Source organism: Pinus tabuliformis, chromosome 6 (assembly GCF_031772625.1).
Source record: "Pinus tabuliformis cultivar Carrire ecotype Pingquan chromosome 6, CPIR1, whole genome shotgun sequence".
Taxonomy (NCBI): domain Eukaryota; kingdom Viridiplantae; phylum Streptophyta; class Pinopsida; order Pinales; family Pinaceae; genus Pinus; species Pinus tabuliformis.
This window is the reverse complement of record NC_142292.1, coordinates 1,421,007,195-1,421,031,960: the sequence shown is the minus strand read 5'-3', so window position 1 is coordinate 1,421,031,960 and position 24,766 is coordinate 1,421,007,195. Positions and strand designations below refer to the sequence as shown.

The following is a 24,766-nucleotide window of genomic DNA, read 5'->3' as shown; positions in this document are numbered from 1 at the left end:
TGATGTTTATTATGATTATATAATTTAATAAATTAAATGATAATTAAAAGAATATTTAATTTTATATATGTAGTTTTAAGTTTACAAATTAAATACTATTAAAAAACAACTATTTAAAAAAAAAAAAAAAAATTGTAAATATTATTTAAGCTCAAATATTTTTAGATTTTAATAAAATTTAAAATTTTTAATTTTTTATTCAAAATCAAATTTAAAAATATTACTAAAATCACAAATTTGAAGGGTTAAAATAAACAATCTTAATGCAACAAAAGATTTTGAAAACATTGATATTATATAACTCTAACAAGTTCATTTTTTGTATTCCATAAATAATGATGGAGTAAAGCTTTCAATAGGCATCTTGTTCCGATGATACATTTGCATTTATGGTGTTAGTTTTGACTTTTTTTATCCGGTTATGTCCCTTGTTTCAATTTGAATTTCTTTTCAAAATGTGTTAGGATAGTGGATATTTTTCATAATATTATTATATAAATAATAATAATAAATTTAATTTATAAATTAATTATTTTATTAATTAAATTAATAAAAAAATTAATCATAGTTTTTAGTTTTTATTTTGATAAAAATTATAATAAAATTTACAACAACATTACATCAAAGAGTTTAAATATTACAATACAAACTTTTTCTTATGAAAGTGATGAAAGAGAAGATCTAATTTTTAATAAATTGTTTTTATAATATAATGTAAAAATATATATTTTTTGAAAGTTTTTTCTTATTAGATATAGTGAAGTTTAGAGTTCATTAGTTAACTAATTAATGTTTGATTGTGCTTTTTTTTTTTAAGCTTGATTTTCTTTTCCTTGTTAGAGGGGGAAAGGGATGCAAGTCTTCCTTCAAAACTTCTATAAAGGAGATGGAACATAAGACTTCATATTCACCCATTTATTCATCCTTTTTCTTTGTTTCTTCTTCCAACTCCTCCTTATTCAATTCTAAATCCTTATGTTGGGGGATACCAATCTTTACCTAAATGGGATCCTATTGATATTATTTGGTGTTATGTTCTTTTTTTCCTCTTAAACTTTAATTATTGATCTAGTTTTAAGATCGAAGTGGGTCTTATGAATATCTCTCTCTACCCTTTCCTCTTCCACTTCCTCCTATTCAAGAACTTCAAATATGTTGTTGGATGGGATTGACAGGCCTAACCAAGGCCTTTTTTCAAGTTGTGATCTCTTGGATTACTACTTTTTATGTCTTTTGGAAACTTGTTTGAATAGTTCCTACTCATTATCGTTCTCGGAAGCTAAAAACTACTTTGAAAGGGGTTGTGTTCCTTGAGTTCTTGGGCAACTTTTTACGAAGTGTCCATACTTGTGGCAGGAGTTACACTTAAAGTGGATATACTTCTAATTAAGGGCTTGTAAATGAATCTAACCCTCCATGTTTAGTTGAATCACCTTTGGAAGGCCCTTCTATAACTCTATTTCCTCACAAATTTTGGCACAAGAAAATATATTCCCTTTCAGCTCACTCAGTCAATATAGCAGCAAAAGTTATCTCTAGTAAATTTATGAGAAGCTCCATCCCAAAATATGATGGGGATGTGCAACAACTTGATCCATATAAGGGCAACACAATTTCCATGTCTAAATCAAAATCTAAAGTCCCTTCCATAAGGAACATTCTTGGAACCCATGAAATAGGGACCCAATTTGAAGATCTAGTCCCTCTCCTTTTTGTTGCTAAACAAAAACAAATAATAACCTCTTCCAAAATAAAAATGAGAGACATGGTATGGAACAAAATCTCAATGTTTTATGTTTCATACTTAGTCTACTTGAGGGTTGGGTCAAAGACTTGCGAACTTTCCAATTAAGGCATCCTCACAATAAAATGGCTTACTTTTTTTCCTTGGGAGACAAAATGTCCAACTTGGAAATGGCTTCAGCCCTTTTAAAAAATCTTCTCTTCACTACCATTTCTCTCTAGAAATATTTGAAAATCAAATTATAGAAACTAAAGTTTCATCTTTATGATTGATCATTGTATCCATGATAAAATAATGACAAAAACAATCTCAGGACCTCATCCAAGGTCATTCAATTTCAAATGTGACAGGCTTCAATAGATCTAATGCACTAAAATTTCACACCCTTGAATATAGGACTCTCAGCTTGCTTTGCTCTATATTGGTCAGCTTCTATTCAACAACTCATTGCTCCCTTAAACGCACAACTTTTGCTAGTGTTTTTGATGGAAACGATCTACTTCACAACTTATTCTTCAAGCAATAGCAATCTAATTATTATGTGGATAGAGATTTCATATATCAATGATAAGAATGTTTTTATAGCAAATGTTATTTTGTGTTAAAGAACATTTTTCCTCGCATTTGGCTTCACAAGAAACAGTCTTTCAACTAATACTTATAATTGGAGATTCCATGTTAATGATAAGAAGACTTATATAACAATATGTCATTTTCCCCCTATTGGTTCTACCTTTTGTAAGAAAAACAATGTAGATAGAAATTGTCCTTACACTATCTTAGAATGAGATATTTACATTCTAAGAAATGAAGGCATTGCCTCTTGCTAGGAGCCTTTACTTTAGAACAGGAATTAATCAAGTTATCATTTTAAACAATGATTCGAACCATAATCCTCGACAACTAAATGATGACCTATTTTTAGCTAACATATACAAAAGAAAACCTTGATTAAAAAAAATTTGGTACCAAGCTAATCAAGGTCTACAATTTTCAAGATCTATAATTTGCAATGGTCTAATGAAGTGGCCAAAATCTGACTAGATGACTTGTATTCGTGGCCTTAGTAGTAGTGTTGTAGAATGACAATGAGCCCAACTTTGATTATAGACCTTTTGACCCGAATTGTATCATTATATTATTTTACATCCATATTGATGCATTTGGAGTGGAAAAAGTGGAGGAATAAGCTCACGGGACCGTTTGTACTAGCAGGACCTAGTTTGGCAAAATGGGGTTTGAAACCTTCTGACAGCGTTTTGAGGCATCAAACTATGTTTTGTGGGTGTAAAAATTTTCCGCAAAAGTGCAAAACCTTTTCATGTTATTATACACATAAAGAGCTTTCCTACGATGCAAGAATCGCATCAAACGGAGTTCGTATGCTAAAGTTATCCCACTCAGAAATTGACCTTCCTGTTTTCACACCTATAGTTTGGGAGGATATCATGCTAGCCCCCATTATTCATGGAAAAGGGGCTATCCATGTGTTTATGATGTAAAAGACTCTAGGAGAGTCTATTTTGTAACTCTAGTTAAGAGTTGATGTAATCAAACTTAACCCCTAGTAGGCTATGGCATTCCATTATTTCAAGAGCATTTTGTTCCATAGTTGAGAAAAGATAGCCAGGAGTGATAGGAGGTAGAGCACACAGAGAAGATTTGTGCACTATAGTAGCCCATGGGCCACAGACATTACTTCTTTGTATCTGCAACCATATTTCCAAACAAAGAAAGAGAGCGAAGTGGCTTCACCTTCTAGTTGGGTTTTCTCCCGAAAGGGTTTCCCAGAGAGCATATCTTGTGTATTATGTGTGTGTGAGCTTATTTTGTCATTCTCTACTTTTCTGCTTGATTTACTTTTACATGCATGCACTAATTACAGTTAATTTTACAGATCTAGAAATTAAATAAAATTGTAATAGTGTAGAATCTCAGATTTTTAATATAATATTATCATATCTGTTGTGACGAACTGTCCAGTGGAATATCCATGGCTGTTTACAGATCACCTTTAACTTAAATCTAAATTTTTCATGCACAAAATCCTCATTAAAGATATTCTAATAACCAAAAGTACTTGATCTTTAATAATAATAAAGTCGATATTTCTTTAAAAATTTTAAATACTATGTTAAATCTCTTATTAAATAAGAACAATATTAAAACCCTCTATCATAATTTTACTACAACCTTCACTACTTCCATTAAAAGGTTCTCTATTGAGGTGTTCTGTAAAAAGAAAAATAGAACAACCAACTCTAGCTATGATAAAGATTGTAAGATTGCTAGAAAAATCATTAGGGATGCTTCTAATGAGTCCTTCAAATCCAACAGGATAAATAGGTACAATTCCCTAATTAAAAGGGAAAAAAATGTCATATAGATAGAAAACATGAGAAGCTTTTGCACCTATCTAAGTTAGATACTAATTCTCAAGGTAATTTCTTAGTCATAAAACCAAAGAAAACAATATGATTCCCTTTAGGGACTATAGTTCCCACCTTAAATGTCTTTATAAATCCCTTTATGTCATGGACAATATCTAAACCCTTTCTACAAAGGAAAAAATATTTTCTATATAGGACATAGAGTTTGTGGTAAGTAGCTTGCAAAAAGAGAAACTAAGGACATCAAAGGCTACCAAGTAGAATCTTAAAATTTCAAGGGCCTATTGTTATCCCTCACATCCACAAGTTGTTTAGGCTCCCCTAAACATTAGACTCAAAGCCCCATTCTACCCAATTTTAAAAGTGGGTAAAATATGATCTCTAATTATATGACTATTATGATTAGTCCCTTTTTAGCGAAGTTATATGCAATTATTTTTTAAAAGAAGCTTAGTGTATGGAAAAAAAGTTATGGAAAAAGAGTGAAATGACCTAGGTTAGATTTAAGAGCCATCATTCAATTGTGGAACACTTTACTACACTTAGGATCATTGTATAGGAGTGTCACAATAATAAAACCAATCTCTTGTATTGTTTCATTGATTTTAGAAAAAAAAAAAATTGACATGGTACCTAAGACTAACCTTTGAAATAAATTAGAAGAACTAAAAGTTCATTTCTAGTTGAGAGTTATTGTGATAAGGTTGTATAAGAATGTTATTGTCAAGTTTAAGAATATTGAAGACTGGTCAAAAGAAAATAATTGTAATATAAGAGTTAAGTAAGGTTAACCCTTTCCCCCTACCATTTTTGGCATGTGCATTAACAAGTTAGAGTGTTTAAAAAAAAAACAAATTTTATCAACTTTACTCTAGCTAGTAAAGTCATCATCCTTCTTCTTTATGTTGAAGATATTGTTCTTATGGCAAGGAGTCCCTACAATATCAATAAGAAAATAAAAATTCTCAATGGTTTTTCCTCTAATATGGATATGACTAATAACATTGACACAACAAATGTTATGATATTAAATTCAAAAAGGTCACTTACATTAGTTTCATGTATGACAACAACAACTTATAAGAAGTGACTTCATACAAGTATATTGAAATCAATCTTCATAATAAGCTTAAAATTTAACCAGAACTATAGCACTGAAAAAATTATAAATGGAGGGAAAAAACTTATTTTGAACTTGAAAACAGTTGTAAATCACTGGACCATTGGTTACACATTAAGAAAAAACTTCTCTTTGATACTCTCATCATTGTATAATTGTGAAGTTTGGGGTTGTGGCATCTACAGATAATCATGGAGAAAGATAGATCAAATCCAAAAGCAATTTATAACTATAATCTCAAAATAAATGCAATACACATTATCCTATCATCTTTGTAGAAGTGATTCTTTGGGCCATTGAGAGCACAACTATGACTAGGTACCTAATGTACAAGAAAAAGATTAACAACATGGAAGATAAAAGGCTTTTAAAGGTTGCTTCAAACTCCAACCAAAACCACCTACAACCAAGTGGGGTCAGCATGAAGATGCCAAATCTTGGCTAAATGATTAGGTAATAAAGGAAGAGGTCACTCTATAGAATAACAATAATATTAAAAATATTATTAGATCTAAAAATAAAGAGAAAGTGTGGTCTGATAAAGAATTATATGATAAAAAAATTAAACTAATATAAAATCGTGATCTAGAAGATCAAAAATATATCTATATTTTAATCAACATAAAGAAGAAAATCAACATTACCAAAATAATAGCAAACTCTCACAAACTCCATAATGAACTAAGATGTTAAAAAAATCTTAAGACATCACGAATTATCTTTGTGACACTAAAAACCTTGAAAATTAAACACATTTTGTTCATAAAATGTTTTACATACTCCAATATTAAATCACAATTTCAAAATATTAATTATTTTATTAAACTTCATTTTATTAATAATTTAAAAATGCTTATCTTAAAACTTTTTAGTGAATATTAAACTTACTTCCAAATTCCCACTATCATCATTATGATTTAATCATATTAATTTAATATTAAAATATAATATAAAACTTTTTATTAAAAAGTAAAAAGAAAAAGAAATGAGCATACCAAAATTTTATATCTAAACCTTATATTATAATTTATAAAAGATAAAACCCACGTTACATTTTACATTATAGAAACCAATCCTAAATCCGAAATGCTTTCTATAAATTCATCCACTTTAGGTTGGCACATTATCTTTTACATCGAATAATAATGTCCATATTTTATGTTATGATGAGAAGCATATATTTTTAAAAGGTAAAGTATATCTATATACATGACATCTTGTGGTTATCATAACATATTATCATATAGGAGTTTAAATACGTCACTGTTGTTAAGGTTTTTGAGTTTTATTTTTTTAATAATTAAGAATATGGTTTTTTATTAAAATTATATATTAAATTTTTAAAAAATATAGTATATATATTTTTAAAAAGTTGTTAATTGTGTTTATTTGGGTGATTTGTGGAAGAAGTGAAATCTTTCCTATTCAAAATTAATTTACTCACATGATATGATGAGTTTTAATGTAATGGCTTTAAGTCTAGTTGTTTAGAATGAATAGTCCCTTTATAACCAATGGGTTTATGTTCATCATACAATGTTTCCAAGTCCTATCTATCATTCTTTCTAAGTGAATCTATCTCATCATCCATGGCCAATCTCTAGGACTCCTTATCTTCCATCTTCAATGCCTCTTTCACAATTATAGGCTCGTTGGCATTCACAAATAAAGCAAATATACATTTGAAATTAAAAAAAAAAATAAAAAAAAAAAAAAAAAAAAAAATATATATATATATATATATATAATCATATATGTCTAGTTGTCTTCTTTGCCAAGCAAACCTTCTTAAAGTTTGAGGTGGATTTTCTTCCTCGACTCCCAAACTCTTTGAACCCTCCTCCTCACTAGGTCCATCGTCAACTTCTTGTTCATTTTCTAGTTCATCTTTCTTGATCTTCGGTGGTAGTTGAACAACTAATTTCTTCTCGTCCTCTTATGGTTTCACCATTGTGGAAGAAGACAAATTCTTTGAAAATAACAATTTTGCTATAGAAAAATTTCCCATCCACAAGATTCCAAAAATTCTACCCTTTCACATTAGTGCCATAGCTAGTGAAGATACATTTTCACTGCCTTGTTATCCAACTTTGACCATTTCTTCTTAGGCGCATGAGCATACGCTTCACAATCAAAAATATAAAGATGTTGAAGTGAGAGTTTCTTGCCCATCTAAAGCTCTGTAAGGGTATTATCCATAAGAGTTGATGTGGGAAAATTGTCCATCAAGTAACACACATCAACATCCACTTCTACCCAAAAATTCTTCTCAATGTCAACCCCATTAAGTATACTCCTATCTCTTTCCATTTCTATCCATTTTTTCTGCAAATCCATTTTGTTGTGGGGTTTATGGAGTTTTCTAATGTCTTTTAATCATTCAATTCATCAACAAGAATTTTATTTTCCAATGCCCATAGGCCTTTGTCACCTATATGGCCCAATCTCTAGTGCCATATCATTCTCTTTTATGTAGGTAATTGGTTTTCTAAAACAAAAGCTCATATAGGTACCAAAAAAACATGAACATTAGAAGTAGATACAAGTTGTAATTGTGAAAGTCTATATTCTACATATCTCTTTGTTGTAGAATTTGATAAACTATTATACTAAATAGTGGATGCATCAAGCTGTAAAAAAGTTCCCACATGAACACCCTAAGTGTGCATGATAGCTCCTTAGACCATGTTACACCCTTTGTTAGAGGAAACAAATTACATACCCACATCATAAAGTTTTCTTACCCATAGTCGTTGTTATCGACAAAATAATGAAAGGGTTGAGACCCCAAGTTCGAGCATAGGGGCCAACAAAGGCTCTATCATAGTCTATCACAACGTTGACATTTTCACCTTATTCAGGATGAATAAGGCATCTCACCCGAGACGTGTCGTGACCTTAGTTAGTTAATGGGTTGGAATTCGGAGTCGAAATGAACCACATGAAGGCTGTCAATACCCAGTAAACCCCAAACTATAGTAGTTAGAGACCCGATCATAATAGATCAAGTGCACATAGAGAAGTAATATCACACAGGTACAAGCATATTAAATTTTGAAAAAGCCACATAAGACCATACACAAAGGTACTCATGCATCCCTGTAATATCTTCTTCTATTAAATCTTGCAACATTACAACATTTCATCTAGCTCGAAGGCCTCATAGACATAATAGGAAAACTAACATGATAGAGAAATACATAAACAAGATAATAAGGAACAAAGCAGGCTCGAACAGCTCCGCAACAACATTTCAGTATACTCCCCATCTCCCTCCTCCTCAGATTTCCCCCCTGACCTTCTTAAACTTTGCACTCACTTGGACTGCTACTTCTCCCTCAGATGCTCCACCTTTTTCCTCTTTCGGCTGCCTTTATTGCTTGGTTTCGTCTACTTCCTTAGCTATCATCATTCCTCTCATCTCATTTGTGACTGCCTAAGTCTAGGTTTCTCTATCCTTCCTTCCGCAACTACTGGCCTTTGGTGTGTTCCTTCTTCTTCTCCATTTGTATCCTCCACGACTTCCCAATGGTTACCTTTGGTCAAAATGTGGTCAACCTACAAAATGTGTCACAACCCAAAACAAAGGATCCAATAGGCCTCGACCACAGTCCATTGACTCGTCCCCCGAGTCAATCATTTTTCATTGTTGGTGGTTCAGTCGATGCTGCTGGTGCTTCTTCCTATGATGTTACTTCTTGAATGGTTCCTTCCAACGAAGGACCCAAATTTGGGACGAACTCAATGGTTGCATTTTTGAACTGCATGTATGCATCGAGGGTTGTCTTCCATGAGCCTGTAAGGGTATGTGCTTGGTCGAGGAATTGCGTCGTGAGTTCAACAGTAGGATTAGCAGGGCGTGTCCTCAGGAGAGTATTCCACTATGTTTTTGTTTCCTTGTTGATCTGTTGCAGTGTCTCCAAGTGAGCTTGTGTTGACGACTTAAGGTCATGAAGGATATGCTCAACCTTTCTCGACTCATCTTTGATTTGCTAGATCTAGGCCTCGAGGGTACCCACCTATGCTAGAATCTCCTTATGCCGCGTCTTATCTTTGGTACCCATAACTTGGTTAAATAAATGATTAGCATGGTGGTGTAAAGGGTAAACAGGTTGATTTTTCCTGGCTAGGAAGATGACCAATCATGCACTTTCTCCAAGAGTCCTTGAGCTTCCTCCGTAGCCTATATGATAGAGGCTTTCAGACCAACCACTTCTATTATTTTCTACTCAATCTCACTAGCATACTGGGTCACAGGATTCGGTAGTGCCTTCTGAGTGGTAGTAATACTTCTCTTAAGCTCTCAGTTGGTCGAAACAAGGTCAACGCAAACTGATTTTATGTGTTCACAACATTTAAGAAGAGTGTAGGTGGAGGAATATTCCGGATCATCTGTGACTATATCTGCGACTGAGGGCCATAGATCCTAGAATTTTTCAGTAATTTGGTTGAGTTGACCCTAGAGAGTCTGCTTCTCCTAGAGGAGATGCTCTTTTTTCGTTGTAAGGGAAAGAATCTATTATTGTTTTTGCTCATGTTCAGTAGTCAGAACGTTGTGCAACGCCTCTGCTTGGTGTGCATCCAGTTGAATGAAAATAAACAATTAGGCTGAGGACTAGCCCTAGAGTTTATCAGGGTTCATTGTGGAACATCCAAGGAACTGACTCTACAACAGTTGTCCACTGGCAACTGATCTCTCAAATTGCGCTTGGGGAAATGTCTCACTCTATATGTTGGGTTGTGTTATATTCTTTCCACGACTAACCTACGTAGTGAATCGAGGGGTTAGAGGGGGGGCGAAGCCCCCCCTTCGTTGCACCGATTGTGTAGCAGCGGGGTCACAGGGAGGTTTGAGGGGGGTGGGTAGCCCCCATCTATGGGGTCTGGGGCAACGCCCCAGGAAAATTTTTTTTGGACCCTATATTAGGTTGGGCGAACCTACCTATGGTTTTCAGTCCATGGTTTTGGACACGATGGTTTTCGGTCCATGATATTGGATGCTTCAGCATGTACATATATGTGTATTGTAACATTGAAAGGAATATAATGAAAAATCAAGCTGGTAGTCTCGATTTTGGGATCCAAGGGAAAATCTTTGTGTATATGTGTTTTATGTGTTATGCTCTCTCATTGTTTATTTTATGTGTTCTAGAATTCATATGCAGGTAATTTCTGTACGGGGTTAAAACCTACATTTGGTATCAGAGATATTTTGGCTTCAAGGGGACGCCTTTGTTGCTGAGGGGTTTCGCTCGGGCCTGTGGTAGACCCTGTTCAGTGGGAGATCTGCGAAATCGATTCTGGTGGTGAAAGAAGATGGCGAGTAGTGGAAAGATAGAGATTGAGAAATTTATTGGTCAAAGTTTTGAGTTTTGGAAACTCAAGATGGAGTATCTATTGGTCGATAAAGATCAGTGGATTGTGGTAGATCCGGGTACTAAACCAATGGGAGTGTCAGATGAAGAATAGAAGAAGTTGGATCAGAAGGCAAAGAGCACACTACGATTGTGTGTCTCAGATTCAGTAATGTTGAATGTATCAGGGGAAGCTACAGCGAAGGCTTTGTGGGACAAGTTAGGGACCTTGTACCAATCTAAGTCTCTGGTGAATAAACTGTTCCTACGGAAAAAGTTGTATAACCTGAGGATGAAAGATGGAGACTCAGTGACAGAGCATCTGAACGTATTTAATACTGTGGTAAGTCAGTTAGCATCTGTTGATACTAAAATTTCAGATGAAGATAAGTGCATCAGTTTGTTGTGTTCTCTACCAGATTTGTGGGATAGTCTGGTTATTGCAATAGGTAGCAACGCAACTGCCTTGCAGTTTGATGAAATAGTCTCATCCTCGTTGATGGAGGAGATGAGACGGAAAAATATGGAGAGCCAAAATGGTGATGTCTTGTCTGTATGAGGACGGTCCCAGAACATAAACAAAAATAAGTCATCGAGTGGGAGATCTAAATCTAGAGGGAGATCTAAATCTCTAGGAAAACCTGTAAAGGTTGTGTGTTGGAAATGCGAAAAAGAAGGGCACTACAAAAGGGACTATAAATATAAACCTCCTGATAAAGGAAAGGGATATGATGATGCTCCTTTTGCAGAGGCAAAAACCACCTCAGATGAAGGTGGGGATGTGTACTTGGCTTCTTCAAGTACACATGTAGATCATGAGGCATGGTTGATTGACTCAGGTGCATCCTTTCACTTCACTCCCCATAGAGAGTGGTTCTGTGAGTATGATAAATAAAATGGTGGTGATGTCTTCTTAGGGGATGATAGGAAGGCTAGAATCATTAGTCGTGGGAAAGTAAAGTTGAAGTTGCAAGGTGGAAGGGTTAGAACACTTCCGGGCGTTCTACATATTCCTGCATTAGCCAGAAATCTGATTTTTGTAAGCAAGCTAGATGATGCAGGTGTAAAAACAGTGTTCGAGAAGGATACCTGCAAGATGGTTCAAGGAGCACTAGTATTGATGCGAGGAGTTTGGACTGGAACTCTGTACAAGCTGCAAGGTAGCACTGTTGTTGATGGGTGCAACAGTTCTGTGGTTCCTGAAAGTGGAGTAGAAAATCTAATGGTCTCTAGAGAGAAGACCATGCTATGGCATCAAAGGCTTGGACATATTGGAGAGAAGGACCTTCGAATACTTCATGGTAAAGGTATAGTAGAAGGTATGAATAATAGCTCTCTGGATTTTGATTTCTGTGAAAATTGTGTATATGGGAAGCAGAATCGGGTGAGTTTCCCCTCTAGTGGTAAGAGGTTGAAACAGATATTAGAGCTTATGCACAATGATGTGTTTGGACCTGTGAAGGTTCCATCACTAGGTAAGTCTGTGTACTATGTATCATTTATAGATGACTTCTCAAGGAATACATGGATATATTTCCTTAAGAAGAAATCTAAAGTCTTTGATAGGTTTAAAAAATTTAAGGCTCTGGTGGAAAACCAAATAGAGAAGAAGATAAAGGTGCTAAGGACAGATAACGGTGTAGAGTTTTGTAGCAATGAATTTGAAGAATTCTGTAAGAAGTGTGGTATAGCACGGCAGAATACTACTCCATATACACCTCAGCAAAATGGAGTTGTAGAAAGAATGAACAAGACGTTGATGGAAAGGGCAAGAAGCATGCTCAGTGGTGCCGGGTTAGGACAGGAATTCTGGGCAGAGGCAGTGGAGACAGCATGTTACCTAGTCAACAGATCACCTTCATCAGTGTTGGAGGATAAGACTCCACAAGAGGTATGGACTGGTAAGAAACCCTCTCTTTCACATCTGAGGGTATTTGGATGTGATGCATATGTACATATTCCAAATGAGAAACGAACCAAGTTGGATAATAAATCTGAAAAGTGCATCTTTATTGGGTATAAAGATGGTTTAAAGGGTTATAAGCTTTGGAACCTAGTAACAAGGAAGGTTGTGTACAGTTGAGATGTGGTGTTCAGAGAGGTGAAAGATGTTATTAAACATGAAGTCCAACCAAAGGAACCTGAGAAGATAGAGTTTGAGCTAAAGGAGGAAGAATCGGACTCTACAGAAAAGGAGGAATCAAAAGATGAAGAGCCAGAAACTCTGGGTGTGAGAAGATCAGTTCGAGAAAGAAGGCAGCCAGAAAGGTATAGTCCATCTGCTTTCTGTTCAAATTTTGCTTTATCTATTACTAATGATGATCCCAGAACTGTGAAGGAAGCAGTAGATTCAGAGGATGGAAAACTCTAGAAAGAGGCCATGGTTGATGAAATGGCATCTTTGCACAAAAATGAGGCTTGGGATCTAGTGGAGTTGCCGGCTGGAAGGAAACCCATTGGTAGCAAATGGGTGTTCAAGGAGAAGACAAATGCAGAAGGAAAGGTGGAGAAATACAAAGCTCGATTGGTAGCAAAAGGTTATTCCCAAGTGTCGGGAATTGATTTTGGTGATATTTTTTCTCCTGTTACCAAGGTAATTTCTATTAGATTACTTTTATTTGTTGCTACTGCTTTTGATTTTGAGGTAGAACAGATGGAAGTGAAGACAAAATTTCTTCATGGGGATCTGGAAGAGGAGATCCACATGAAGTAACCTGAAGGCTTTGCAGTGAAGGGTAAGAAAGAACTGGTATGCAAGTTAAAGAAGTCTTTGTATGAGTTAAAATAGTCAGCAAGGATGTGGTATCAGAAATTTGATACATTTATACAGGGACTTGGCTTCACCAGAAGCAAAGCAGATCACTGTGTGTATATTAAATTAATTGGTGATCGTGTTATTTATTTGGTCTTGTATGTGGATGATATGTTGCTGGTTGGAAATGACAAAGAAATTATCCACGATTTGAAGACCCAATTGTCCTCCAAATTCGACATGAAAGATCTTGGTGCTGCAAACTATATTTTGGGCATGGAAATTAAAAGAGATCGGGCAAAGAGGAAGCTCTGGTTAAACCAGAGGAAGTATGTCGAGACAATACTGCAGAGGTTTAATATGCAGGATAGTAAACCGGTGAAGGTTCCTATTCCTATAGGTGTAAAGTTATCTGCTGAACAGTGCCCCAAGACACAAGAAGAGGAAGAGGATATGTCCCGTGTTCCATATGCAAGTGTAGTCAGTAGCCTGATGTATGCAATGTTCTGTACTAGACCAAACATTGCACATGTAGTGGGAGTATTGAGCAGGTTTATGTCAAAACTAGGGAAGGAGCACTGGACAGTAGTGAAGCGGGTTTTTAGGTATTTTCATGGAACTAGTGATTATGGTTTGTGCTACCAAGTAAGACCAGGATTGGACAGAGTGTTGGATATTCGTGGCTTTGTTGATGCAGACTGGGCTGGAGATCTAGATCAGAGAAGATCTACAAGTGGGTATGTGTTTAACCTATTTGGAGGTGCAGTCAGTCGGATGAGTAAGAAACAATATGTAGTGGCACTATCAACTACAGAGGCATAATACATGGCAGCCACTCATGCAAGCAAGGAAGCAGTTTGGTTGCAGAGATTGTGTTCAAGTATGGGGTTAGTATAGGTAGCTATAAGGATAGACTGTGACAGCCAAAGTGCAATTTTCTTGGCAAAGAACCCTGCTTACCATTCAAAGACAAAGCACATTGATGTTCAGTATCACTTTGTGAGGGATATGATAGAAGACAAAAAGGTGTTGCTGGTAAAGGTGGACACTTTGAAGAATACTGTAGATGCATTAACAAAATATGTGAGCTCTGAGAAGTTCTCTTGGTGTAGAGAAACAATGGGCGTTTCAGGGCTAGAAAAAATGACTAAGCTTTCCTGTGGCCCCCTATGGAAAGAAAACAACAAGTGGGAGAATGTTGGGTTGTGTTATATTCTTTCCACGACTAACCTACGTAGTGAACCAGGGGTTAGAGGGGGGGCGGAGTCCCCCTTCGTTGTACCGATTGCGTAGCGGGGGGGTCACAGGGGGGTTTGAGGGGGGCAGGTATCCCCCCTCTACGGGGTCTGGGGCAGCGCCTCGAGAAATTTCTTTTTTGGACCCTATATTAGGTTGGGCGAACCTACCTATGGTTTTCGGTCCATGGTTTTGGACGCGATGGTTTTCGGTCCATGGTATTGGATGCTTCGGCATGTATATATATGTGTATTGTAACATTGAAAGTAATATAATGAAAAATCAAGCTGGTAGTCCCGGTTTTGGGATCCAGGGGAAAATTTTTGTGTATATATGTTTTATGTGTTATGCTCTCGCATTGTTTATTTTACGTGTTCTAGAATTCATATGCAAGTAATTTTTGTATGGGGTTAAAACCTACACTACAAGGGTTCGATTGTATGTGGATCAGTGCAAATCAAGGTGGGGTGTGGTGGTGATGACAAGATGGGATCAAAGGGCAAGGGAAATGCATGGAATGTGGTTGGAAGGGGAGGGGCAGTAATCTGCCCAGTGACCGTGAGCAGACCTGATTCAAGTAACAAAGACAACATAGATGTTTGAATGGTCTTCGTTCTTGTAATGTGGGTTGTAAGTGTCCCATTCGTATTTGCAGTAATTGATTAGATAACAGAGTCAACCTCCATTTCCATTACTATACCAGGAAAAGTTCTAGATGACAGGATCTCTGAAACAGTGGTGGATGTGGAGGAGTTTGAGGTGATGAATTGCACGACTATGGTGATGCAGTGGAAGTGGAAGGGAGATTTTCCTCGATGATGGGTGTGGTGGTGTGCAAATGGGGTTCCTCATCTATGAGATAAACAACTGGGGTGGAGGTGGTATTGGTTTTTTTTCTTGGGCCCAGATGGTGGCTTGGTGGTAATAGGTTGAGGATTCATAATTGTAGGTTCTGACTGAGAGTGGGGGCCCACTATAGGAATCGAAGCAACAAGAGGGCTACAAGTCAAAGAAACAAGCAGCCTTGAACTATGAAATTTAGAAAAAGTGGGAAATGGACATACTACGTGATCTGAAATGGAGCAAATTAGTAATGATGTGCTAATTCCCCATTCAAAATTAAACCCAAGATGTTTGTCATTTTTTTTCAAGTACTCAAGGATTCAAAACTTTTGCTTAATTAACATATTTTCATGTTAGTTTCTTATGTAAATGTTATGAACAATTTAACATGAAAACATATGCTAAACAACAACAATATAGCAGCAATGAACATCAAAATACAACACACAACAAACACATGATAAAGGAGTTCACCCCTCCTGGGCTATGTCTCCTTGGTTCAGCTTCCAATGGCTTATGCCTCTCTATTATGCTCAAATTACATCAAAAATGTGCTTACAGTGCTCAAATGTCTCTACAACCTATCTCAATGAGTTCAGAATACACCAAAATGGCTAGCCTCTTTTTACATCCAATTTGGATAAGAACTGAAGAAGTTATGACTTCTCTGAGTTCCTCCACTAATTTCTCCACAAATTGTTCTAAAACCGACCAAAAACCATTTTTTCACTCCAAAATGCGCTAAGGAAGTGTGAAATTAATTGTTTGGTGGGCTATATTTTGTTGTCCTTATCGCAATTGACAATCGACAATGTTGTGGGCTCTTTAACATAACAAACATTACGATACGGTATTGCGGACCCGATGGGATAATGAACTATAACGCATAATATTCTCGCTTCTGGAACCTCCCGCTCATCGCAATCAGCAAGTTTGGGTGGGCGGAAGGTCTTGTTTACCTGGCAAAACATCACAATTGCGATTTTGCCGAACCGCCGGTATTTTGAACTGCAACATAAAAATTATCGTGTTCGGGTCTATCACGTTCGAAACTCAACAACGTCGAGGCTGATTCCCATTGTCGCTTCTTTTCTGCGATCGCATTGCATCGTGACTCAAAAACTTGCCGGGGTCGGGGCCAATAAGCGAGAATATTTTAATTTATGATTACGATTGCAATTTGTGTTTGCCTCATTGCATCGCAACCTTGAACCTGTCGGGGGATGATTTGTAACACCATAACACTTACCATTGTGATATGCGATATGCAAAGGCCAATGGCGGGCTACCACTTGGCGCCTCCTCATTCGCTGAAGACCTTGCCTCGGATTTGAGTGTCGTTCACACCATTGGATTCAGAATGGTGGCCTTGTCAATCTGAAGCTAAGTTTGACAAGATTCTAACACTTTGATTTTTGAGCATAATTCTAAGCACCTAATCACTCCCCACTGGAAGCCTTTTGGGCCCCAAAAGGATCACTTTTAGTTATTGAACAGATGAGGGTATTGTTCCCTCACCTTCCCCACTTCAATCCATTTGGCCTTTGATGGATGTGTGACCCACACGAAGATAATCAATACTTCCCCTTTTAGTTGTCCTTGTCCTTCTGTCAAGTATAGTGTCTTGCTGAAGTACATCAAGGAATTCTGGAGAAAAGTCTTCAATAGATGGAATTTGAACATTCTCTCCTTGATCTTCAACCAAAGGAGGTTCATACAATCTCAAATTTTCAACATGTACATTGGAATAGATTTGCATATATGAAGGCAAATCAAGCTTGAAAGCATTATTACCAATATTTTCCAAAATTTTAAATGGACCATAACGAATTGGTTTCAGCTTTTTACCTTCACCTTCTAGCCTTTCCTTGCTAATGTATAGCCAAAATTCATCACCTACTTGAAATTGATGATCCACACAATGCTTATCATGCCTTGCCTTATACTTTCCTTGACTCTTTTCTAATTGTTCTTGAACTATTTGATGAATCAACTGCATGTTCTCTATGAATTTCTTTGCTTTGTCTATGTTGCTATGTCCATCTACAGCTACATCTTTCTCAAAGATGAAATCCAAAGGAGATTTAGGCAAATAACCAAGACATGCTTCAAAAGGTGAAGCTATATTAGAAGAGTGTTTTGTTCGATCGTAAGCATGTTGAATATAATGCAACTGTTCATCCCACAACTTAGGATATGTTTTCTGCAATATCCTCTTAGAAAACGAATGACTAACCTGTTAACCACTTCAGTTTGACCATCTATTTGCGGATGGAAGGATGTACTTTTCTTCAATTTGGTGTCCATTAAGTTCCATAAACTTGACCAAAAATTCCCAACAAATCAAGAATCACGATCACTTACAATAGAAGTAGGCAATCCAAAATGAACCCATACATTTTGAAAGAAAAGTTGAGCTATTTGTTCAGCTGTAATTTGCTTTTCACGGGGCATTAATATGCACATCTTATTGAACCTATCCACAACTACATACAAATAATCATGACTTTTCCTTGATAAAGGAAGACCTCCTACAAAATCCATAGAAACACTTTCCCATGGTCGTGAAGGCACTGGAAGTGGTATGTACAATCCAAGTTTCTTGTTACTAGGCTTATTGTCTACAAACAATGAACAACCTCTGATAAAATGTGACACACTTTCAAGCATTCAAGGCCAATAAAAATACCTCTGAAATTTCCAGCAATAAGAGAAGTGTGTGCTTCCCTTGTGACATTTACTCTCTCTTCATGTGGAACACAAAGTTTTCCCAAATGATACAACAGATTATCATGAACATGGTAGTATAATTCCTCAACTTGGTGGCCTTGACTCAAGTTTAAATATACCTCTTGAAAATCAACATATTGTACGTATTGTTCAACATAACTTTCAAGCATAACAAAATTATTCTTCAGTAAAATGGCTACATTTACAATCGGTCTAGAAAGAATATCAACAACTCTATTATACATACCTTTCTTGTACCTGATTACAAAGTGGAATTGTTGTAAAAATCCCATCCAACAAAAGTGCCTTGACTGCTACAATTTAGTTTGAGATTGCAGATATTGCAGAGGTTGATGATCAGTGCAAATAATTGTTTCTTTTCCTATCAAATAATGCTTCCATTGCTTCACACTTTGTACCAATGTGTAAATCTCTTTATCATACGTGGGATAGTTTATAATAGCACCATTAAAAATCCCAGAATGAAATGAAATGCGCTTACCATGCTGTAAAAGAAATGCACCCATGGCATAGTCACTTACATCTGTCTGTATTTCAAAGGGTTGTTTCAAATCCAACAATGCTAAAATTGGGGTTGAACTGATCTTTTGTTTCAAAGCATCAAATGCTTTTCGTTGTTTACCTCCCCATTGGAAGACAACCTTCACACTGGTCAACCCATGTAGTGGAGTTTCTATGGAGGAGAAATTGGAGATGAACTTCCTCAAGTACTGCGCAGCTCCTAAAAAACTCCTTACTTTTGTGACTGATTTGGGTATTGGCCAATTCACAATGACTGAAAATTTAGAGGGATCAATCTTCAGCTCGCCTCCTTCAACTCTGTGGCCCAAATACACTAAGGAAGTTTTCCTGAATTCACATTTATACATCTTTAGAAATAACTATTCTTTTCTCAAGACATATAATACTTTCCTAACATGCTTGACATGATCTTCTCATGATTTGCTGAATATGAAAATATCATCTAAATAGACAATTACAAATTCATCAAGAAATTATCTTAAAACATCATTCATAACTCGTATGAATGTAGCTGGAGCATTGCAAAGACCGAAAGGCATAACTAGCCACTCAAACAATCCATGTTTGGTTTTAAAAGTAGTCTTCAAATGTCCTCCTCAGCTATTCTTACTTGATGATATCCACTTCTCAAGTCTAATTTAGTGAAATACTTTGCATTTTTCAACTGATCTAGCAAATAATCTATTCTAGGCAGTGGGTATCAATTCTTTATTGTAATCTTATTCAAAGCTTGATAATATACACACATGTGCCAGGGTCCATCTTTCTTGGGTACCAATACAATTGGTGAACCACATGGTGAAGTAGAAGGACGAATTACTCCTTTATCTAACAATTCCTAGACTTGTTTCTTAATTTCTAATCTTTCCAGAATTGACATTCGATACATACCGATTTTTGGGAGTGGACAGTCTTGTTGTAGCTGAATTCCTCTTTTTGGTGGTCATCCCTTTGGTTCTTGAAACATGTCTCCATATTGATTGACCACATCAACCAATTCATCTTTCAGATTCACATCACAACCTACAAATCATTCCTACTTTGTGTCATTCTTCTACTTGATCATGAGGAGCATGAGACTCTTGCTGGAATTAACTAGTCGCTTCATTTCACCTGCGCTTTCCAAAGACAGATTAAGTAACCTGTGATGGGCTATCACAATGTACTCCACTCCGTATTTGAACAAATGGTATTTTTTCTCAAATATATGGATAACAACTCTCTTGTCATACAGATACGGGCTTCCCAGTACAATCCCTGAGATATCCAATGGCACAACATCTAATTCAACTTCATCAATGAAATTGGTGGTGATTGCAAATATGAAAACACATTTACTTGTGACCTGCAAATTGGCATCCTTGGTTATCCAACTCAAGGGATACGATTTATGATGAGGCACGATTTCCAAATTCATTTTCTTAACCAAATCCATAGAAATCAAGTTGGCCCGAGATCCATTGCCAAACAGCATATCGATTTTCATATGTTTGTAAATAACTCGGATGTGGAACATCTCGATTCGGTTTTCGTCATTTGAAACATTGTGAGAGTTATTTGTTGTGCTAGTACTTGCTACGGCTGCCTCTTTGCTTGTTTTTTCCATGACTTTTCCCTTGGTGATTGTGGCTGTGACTTTTTTTCATCTCTTGAGTCTGAACCCAAGTCTTGTTGTGCAGAAACGTTAGTCTTTTGTTTCCCTTTATTGTTAAATTTCTTCAGTGGTAATTCTAGATGAAGCTTCCAACAATCTGCTTCATCATGTCCTTCCTTAGAACAATTCTTGCACACAGGTTTCTCCCCTTCTTTCTTAACAGAAGCATTTTTCTTTTGCTTTCCTTTAAACTTCTTCCCTTTTTCACCACTTTGAAATGGATTCTTCTTACCTTCTCCCTGTATATTTTTCCCTCTTGCTTCGAGGTGTGTAGCTTGAACAAAGACCATTTCAAGATTCGTGGGACTGAACATAAGAATAATATGTCAAAGATAGCTATGCAACCCTCCTATGTATTTCAGCAAGGTATCTTGTGACTGTAACTCTACTCCTAGCATAAGAGCTCTTTTCCTAAACTCTTGAGTATACTCTTGCCCATTTTGACCTTTCAACTGTCTAAAATTTTGCCAATTCATGATAGCTTTTTTCATATGAGCTAAAGGGTAGAACTGTCTTTTTATAGAAGCAATGAAATTAGACCAAGTAATGGAGATCTTACCATGTTTCTTGATCTCGTCTTGAGTCATTGCTTCCCACCATACAAGTATTGCACCCTCCATTCTCAATGAAGCCAACTGAATTTTGATATCATCCTCTTGAAGGTGTTGAATTCTACAATACACCTCCAACTGATGAATCCATTTATCCAGCTTCTCTGCATTAACTTCACCATTGTACACAGGCAACTCAAATTTAACATCAAGCTTCAGAAAAGGTGATTTACCAACCCCTTTTGAAGAATGATGATGAGTATGAGTAACGGTGGTATTTGTGGAAGAGTGTGAATATGCTTTCGAAGAAGAAGATGAAGAAGATGGTGGATATGGTGGAGGTTTGTCTCCATTCCCATTAGCTCCTTTCCTTTATCTTATTTTCCATTACCTCCTTCTAAAGAGTCTTCTCCATTGGGAGGCTTGGAACTTTCTCCTTGAAATTTTCTATTCCTCTCTTCATAGAGGACCTTAACCATCTATGTCATATCAAAGAAAGCCTTTCTGAACATTTTCTCATCTTCTGTCGTGATAGGTTCTCCTTCATGAGACATAGTCTCTGAAGACTCAACTACAACTTGAGGCTTTACTCGTGTTGGAATCTCAGCTACAACTTCTGCAACTTGAGGATGTACTGGTGTAGAAGCAACCTTTCTCTTCTTCCACTTGACCCAATTTCAGGGCTTTCAACCATCTCTCCTTCACCTTTTTTGAGCTTTAACCTTATAAGCATGACATAAACTTGCAAACAATTAAATCATTATTTCACAAAGAAAATCTAGTAAGCAAAACCAGAGCTTTGATACCAACTTGATCTAAAATGGAGCAGATTAGTAATGTTGTGCTAATTTCCCATTTAGAATTAAACCCAATATGCTTATCATTTTCTTTTCAATTGCTTAATGATTCTAAACTTTTTCTTAATTAATAGATTTTCATGAGAGTTTCTTATGTAAATGTTATGAACAATTTAACATAAAAACATATGTTGAATAGCAGCAATATAACAAAAATGAACATCAAAATACAACACACAACAAGCACATGATAAAGGAGTTCACTCGTCCTGGGCTATGTCTCCTTGGTCCAGCTTCCAATGGCTTGGGCCTCTCTATTATTCTCAAATTACATCAAAAATGTGTTTACAATGCTCAAATGTCTCTGCAACCTATCTCAATGAGTTTAGAATACTCCAAAATGGCTATCTAGCCTCTTTTTGCATCCAATTTGGATAAGAATTGAAGAAGTTATGACTTCTCCCAGTTCCTCCACTAATTGTTCCACAAATTGCTCTAAAACCGACCAAAAACCCCTTTTCTACTTCAAAATCTGCTAAGGAAGTGTGAAATTCGGTGTTTGGCGGGCTATATTTTGTCGACTTTATTGCAATCGGCAATCGACAGTGCTACAGGCTCTTTAACACAGCAAACGTTGTGATGCAGTATTGTGAACCCGACGGGATAATGAACTGTAACACATAATATTCCCACATCTGGAACCTCCCTCTCATCGCAATTGGCGAGTTTGGGCAGGCGGAAGGTCTTGTTTACCTGGCCGAACACCGCGATTGTGATTTCACGGACCCACCGGTATTTTAAACTGCAGCATAAAAATTATCACGTCCGGGTCTATCGCATTCAGAACTCAACAACGCCAAGGCCAATTCTTATTGCCGCTTCTTTCCTGAAATTGCGATATGCAATCGCATCACATCACGACTCCAAACCTTGCTGGGGCTGGGGTCGATAAGCTGTTATGTTCTCCCCTTCATCGATTACGATTGTGATTGGAAATTGTCTCATTGCGTTGCAACCCTGAACCTGCCCGGGGCAGATTTGTAACACCGAAACACTTACCGCTCCGATATGTGATATGCGAGGGCCAATGGTAGGTTTCCACTTGGTGCCTCGTCATACGCTGAAGACCTTGCCACATCATCCCAATCCTGCCATGTAGGCAAGTCAAACCTGAACTTTGACTTTCTCTAACTTTTGCATACGAACTCAAATTTGAGTGTCATTCGCACCATTGGATTCAGAATGATGAGATCTTCAATCTGAAGAAAAGTTTGACAAGATTCTAACACTTTGATTTTTTGGGCATAATTCTGAGCACCTGATCACTAAGGCACCGAGATTCAACATAGTTTCCTGAAAGGACTGCAACTGTGTCTTGAGCCTCTTTATGATCAGTTTCAGTGTATCCTTGTCCAGCCACTTCCTTGATTCTGCGGAGGTTTCTCCCAGTAACGACTAAGGCAACATTCCTCCAAACAAGTATATATGCCTCCCCTCCCGAAATTCACTAGAAATCCATGGCCAGGAAGAGACTTCAATATGAAAGGCTTCTTCAGTTAACATAAAATTTTTGGTACGCATCTAAAATGTGTCAGGATGGATGCACTTAGGTCATATCCAGGTATTTCCATGGCTGATGCCGAACTAGATATCCTGTGAGTAGTCATCAAGGAGTGACTTCAGGATTCTTGGTGTGGCCTTGGTGACTTCCAACATCTTCTTATACCATTCGGCAAAGGAGGCCTCATTGATTTCTTTGTTGCTAGGATCCCCGGAGGTCCACCATGGTACATACCTGAGAGAAAGTGGCTGGTCTTCAGTAACCATTGCCATCTCTCGGCCCTCTAGTGGGCACCATTTCCACATGGCCAATGTGACAATGAGATATCCATAAATAAAGTGAGTATCCCTTTTATACACATCAAAAAGTTCTTGTAGCAGAAAGCTACACCAATTCAACTGCATTCCTTGCACACAAGCCTCCGCAACTGAAATGGTGTCCAACGTGCACTCACCTTTTGAAAAATGACACATGAGTTTCCGAGCAATTGTGTAACATGCGAATTTGATGTTGGGTTTATTAATTTTCTCTATCACAACACCCTTGACTCCTCGTTGGGTACCATACATGTTATACTAGTTGTCATCACCTGTTTTATTCCTTCGCTTGGAAGAATTTTTAAAAGAAGTTTATACAGCGGCTCAATCAACAGGCAAGATTGTTAGTCTCTAAACGTCAAAAACATGAAACAGGTATTGCTTGTCTAGCCATAATGACCCTCCATGCATCCTGTTGATGAGGAATTTCGTGCATTGCATAGCTTCTCCTATCATGCCGAATATTGGAAGACTCCTTAAATTCAACAATGTTGACCTCTGTATTCCCCTAAAGTCTTCTGTAACTTTTATTGGCTGGCTTTCATTAGTTTTTATTATAAGTTTTATGTAGACCTCTCGCTTGAGTGTTGGAAACTGGAATGAATCTGAGAGGTCATTGTCTACAAGCATAACTTTATCATACTTGCCATAGAGATGCTCTTTCTTCATAATTCTTGAATCTGGTTCAACTTCTGGAATAGAAATTACAGTCTTCATCATTGTTGTAGAGCAACGGTGATAGAAAAAGAACATGGGGGGCTTGAACTTGGGCTGGGAACAAGGAAAATTAGATACAAACTCTAGACTTGGCAATTCGACCACCTTGGATTTTGGTTCTAATAAACTTGTCGTTTCCATGAAAATTAAATAGAAAAGCTCGACATGACGTTTTTTATTAGACCACTTAACTAATTAATATGGTAACTTTCCCCACTTCATCCCAACCATGGAAGAAATGAATATGGCTGAGTCGGACCTGACTCAGATGACACAAAAATGTACAAGGAGGGTGGAATTGATGGGTAATTATGGCGCTATGACAACAGATGCCTAGAAGTTGATGACATACCACATTAGGGATATTACGAGAAATATTTAGCCCAAATTCAAACTAACATAGGGAATTATTGCTTAATTATTATGGATATGACTATTGACACGTGTCACTCCCTGA

At 36.7% G+C, this 24,766-nt stretch overlaps 1 protein-coding gene across 1 annotated transcript in view; it reads right to left on the bottom strand.

Annotated features, from left to right (window-relative positions):
- LOC149263972 (abscisic acid 8'-hydroxylase 1-like) overlaps positions 1–23,844 on the bottom strand; it is a 32,572-nt gene extending 8,728 nt beyond the window's left edge. The window contains exon 1 of the mRNA XM_089393159.1: positions 23,510–23,844. Coding sequence (XP_089249285.1) covers positions 23,510–23,844 — 335 coding nt within the window. The remainder of the gene's footprint in view (positions 1–23,509) is intronic.
- Positions 23,845–24,766: the final 922 nt, after the last annotated feature.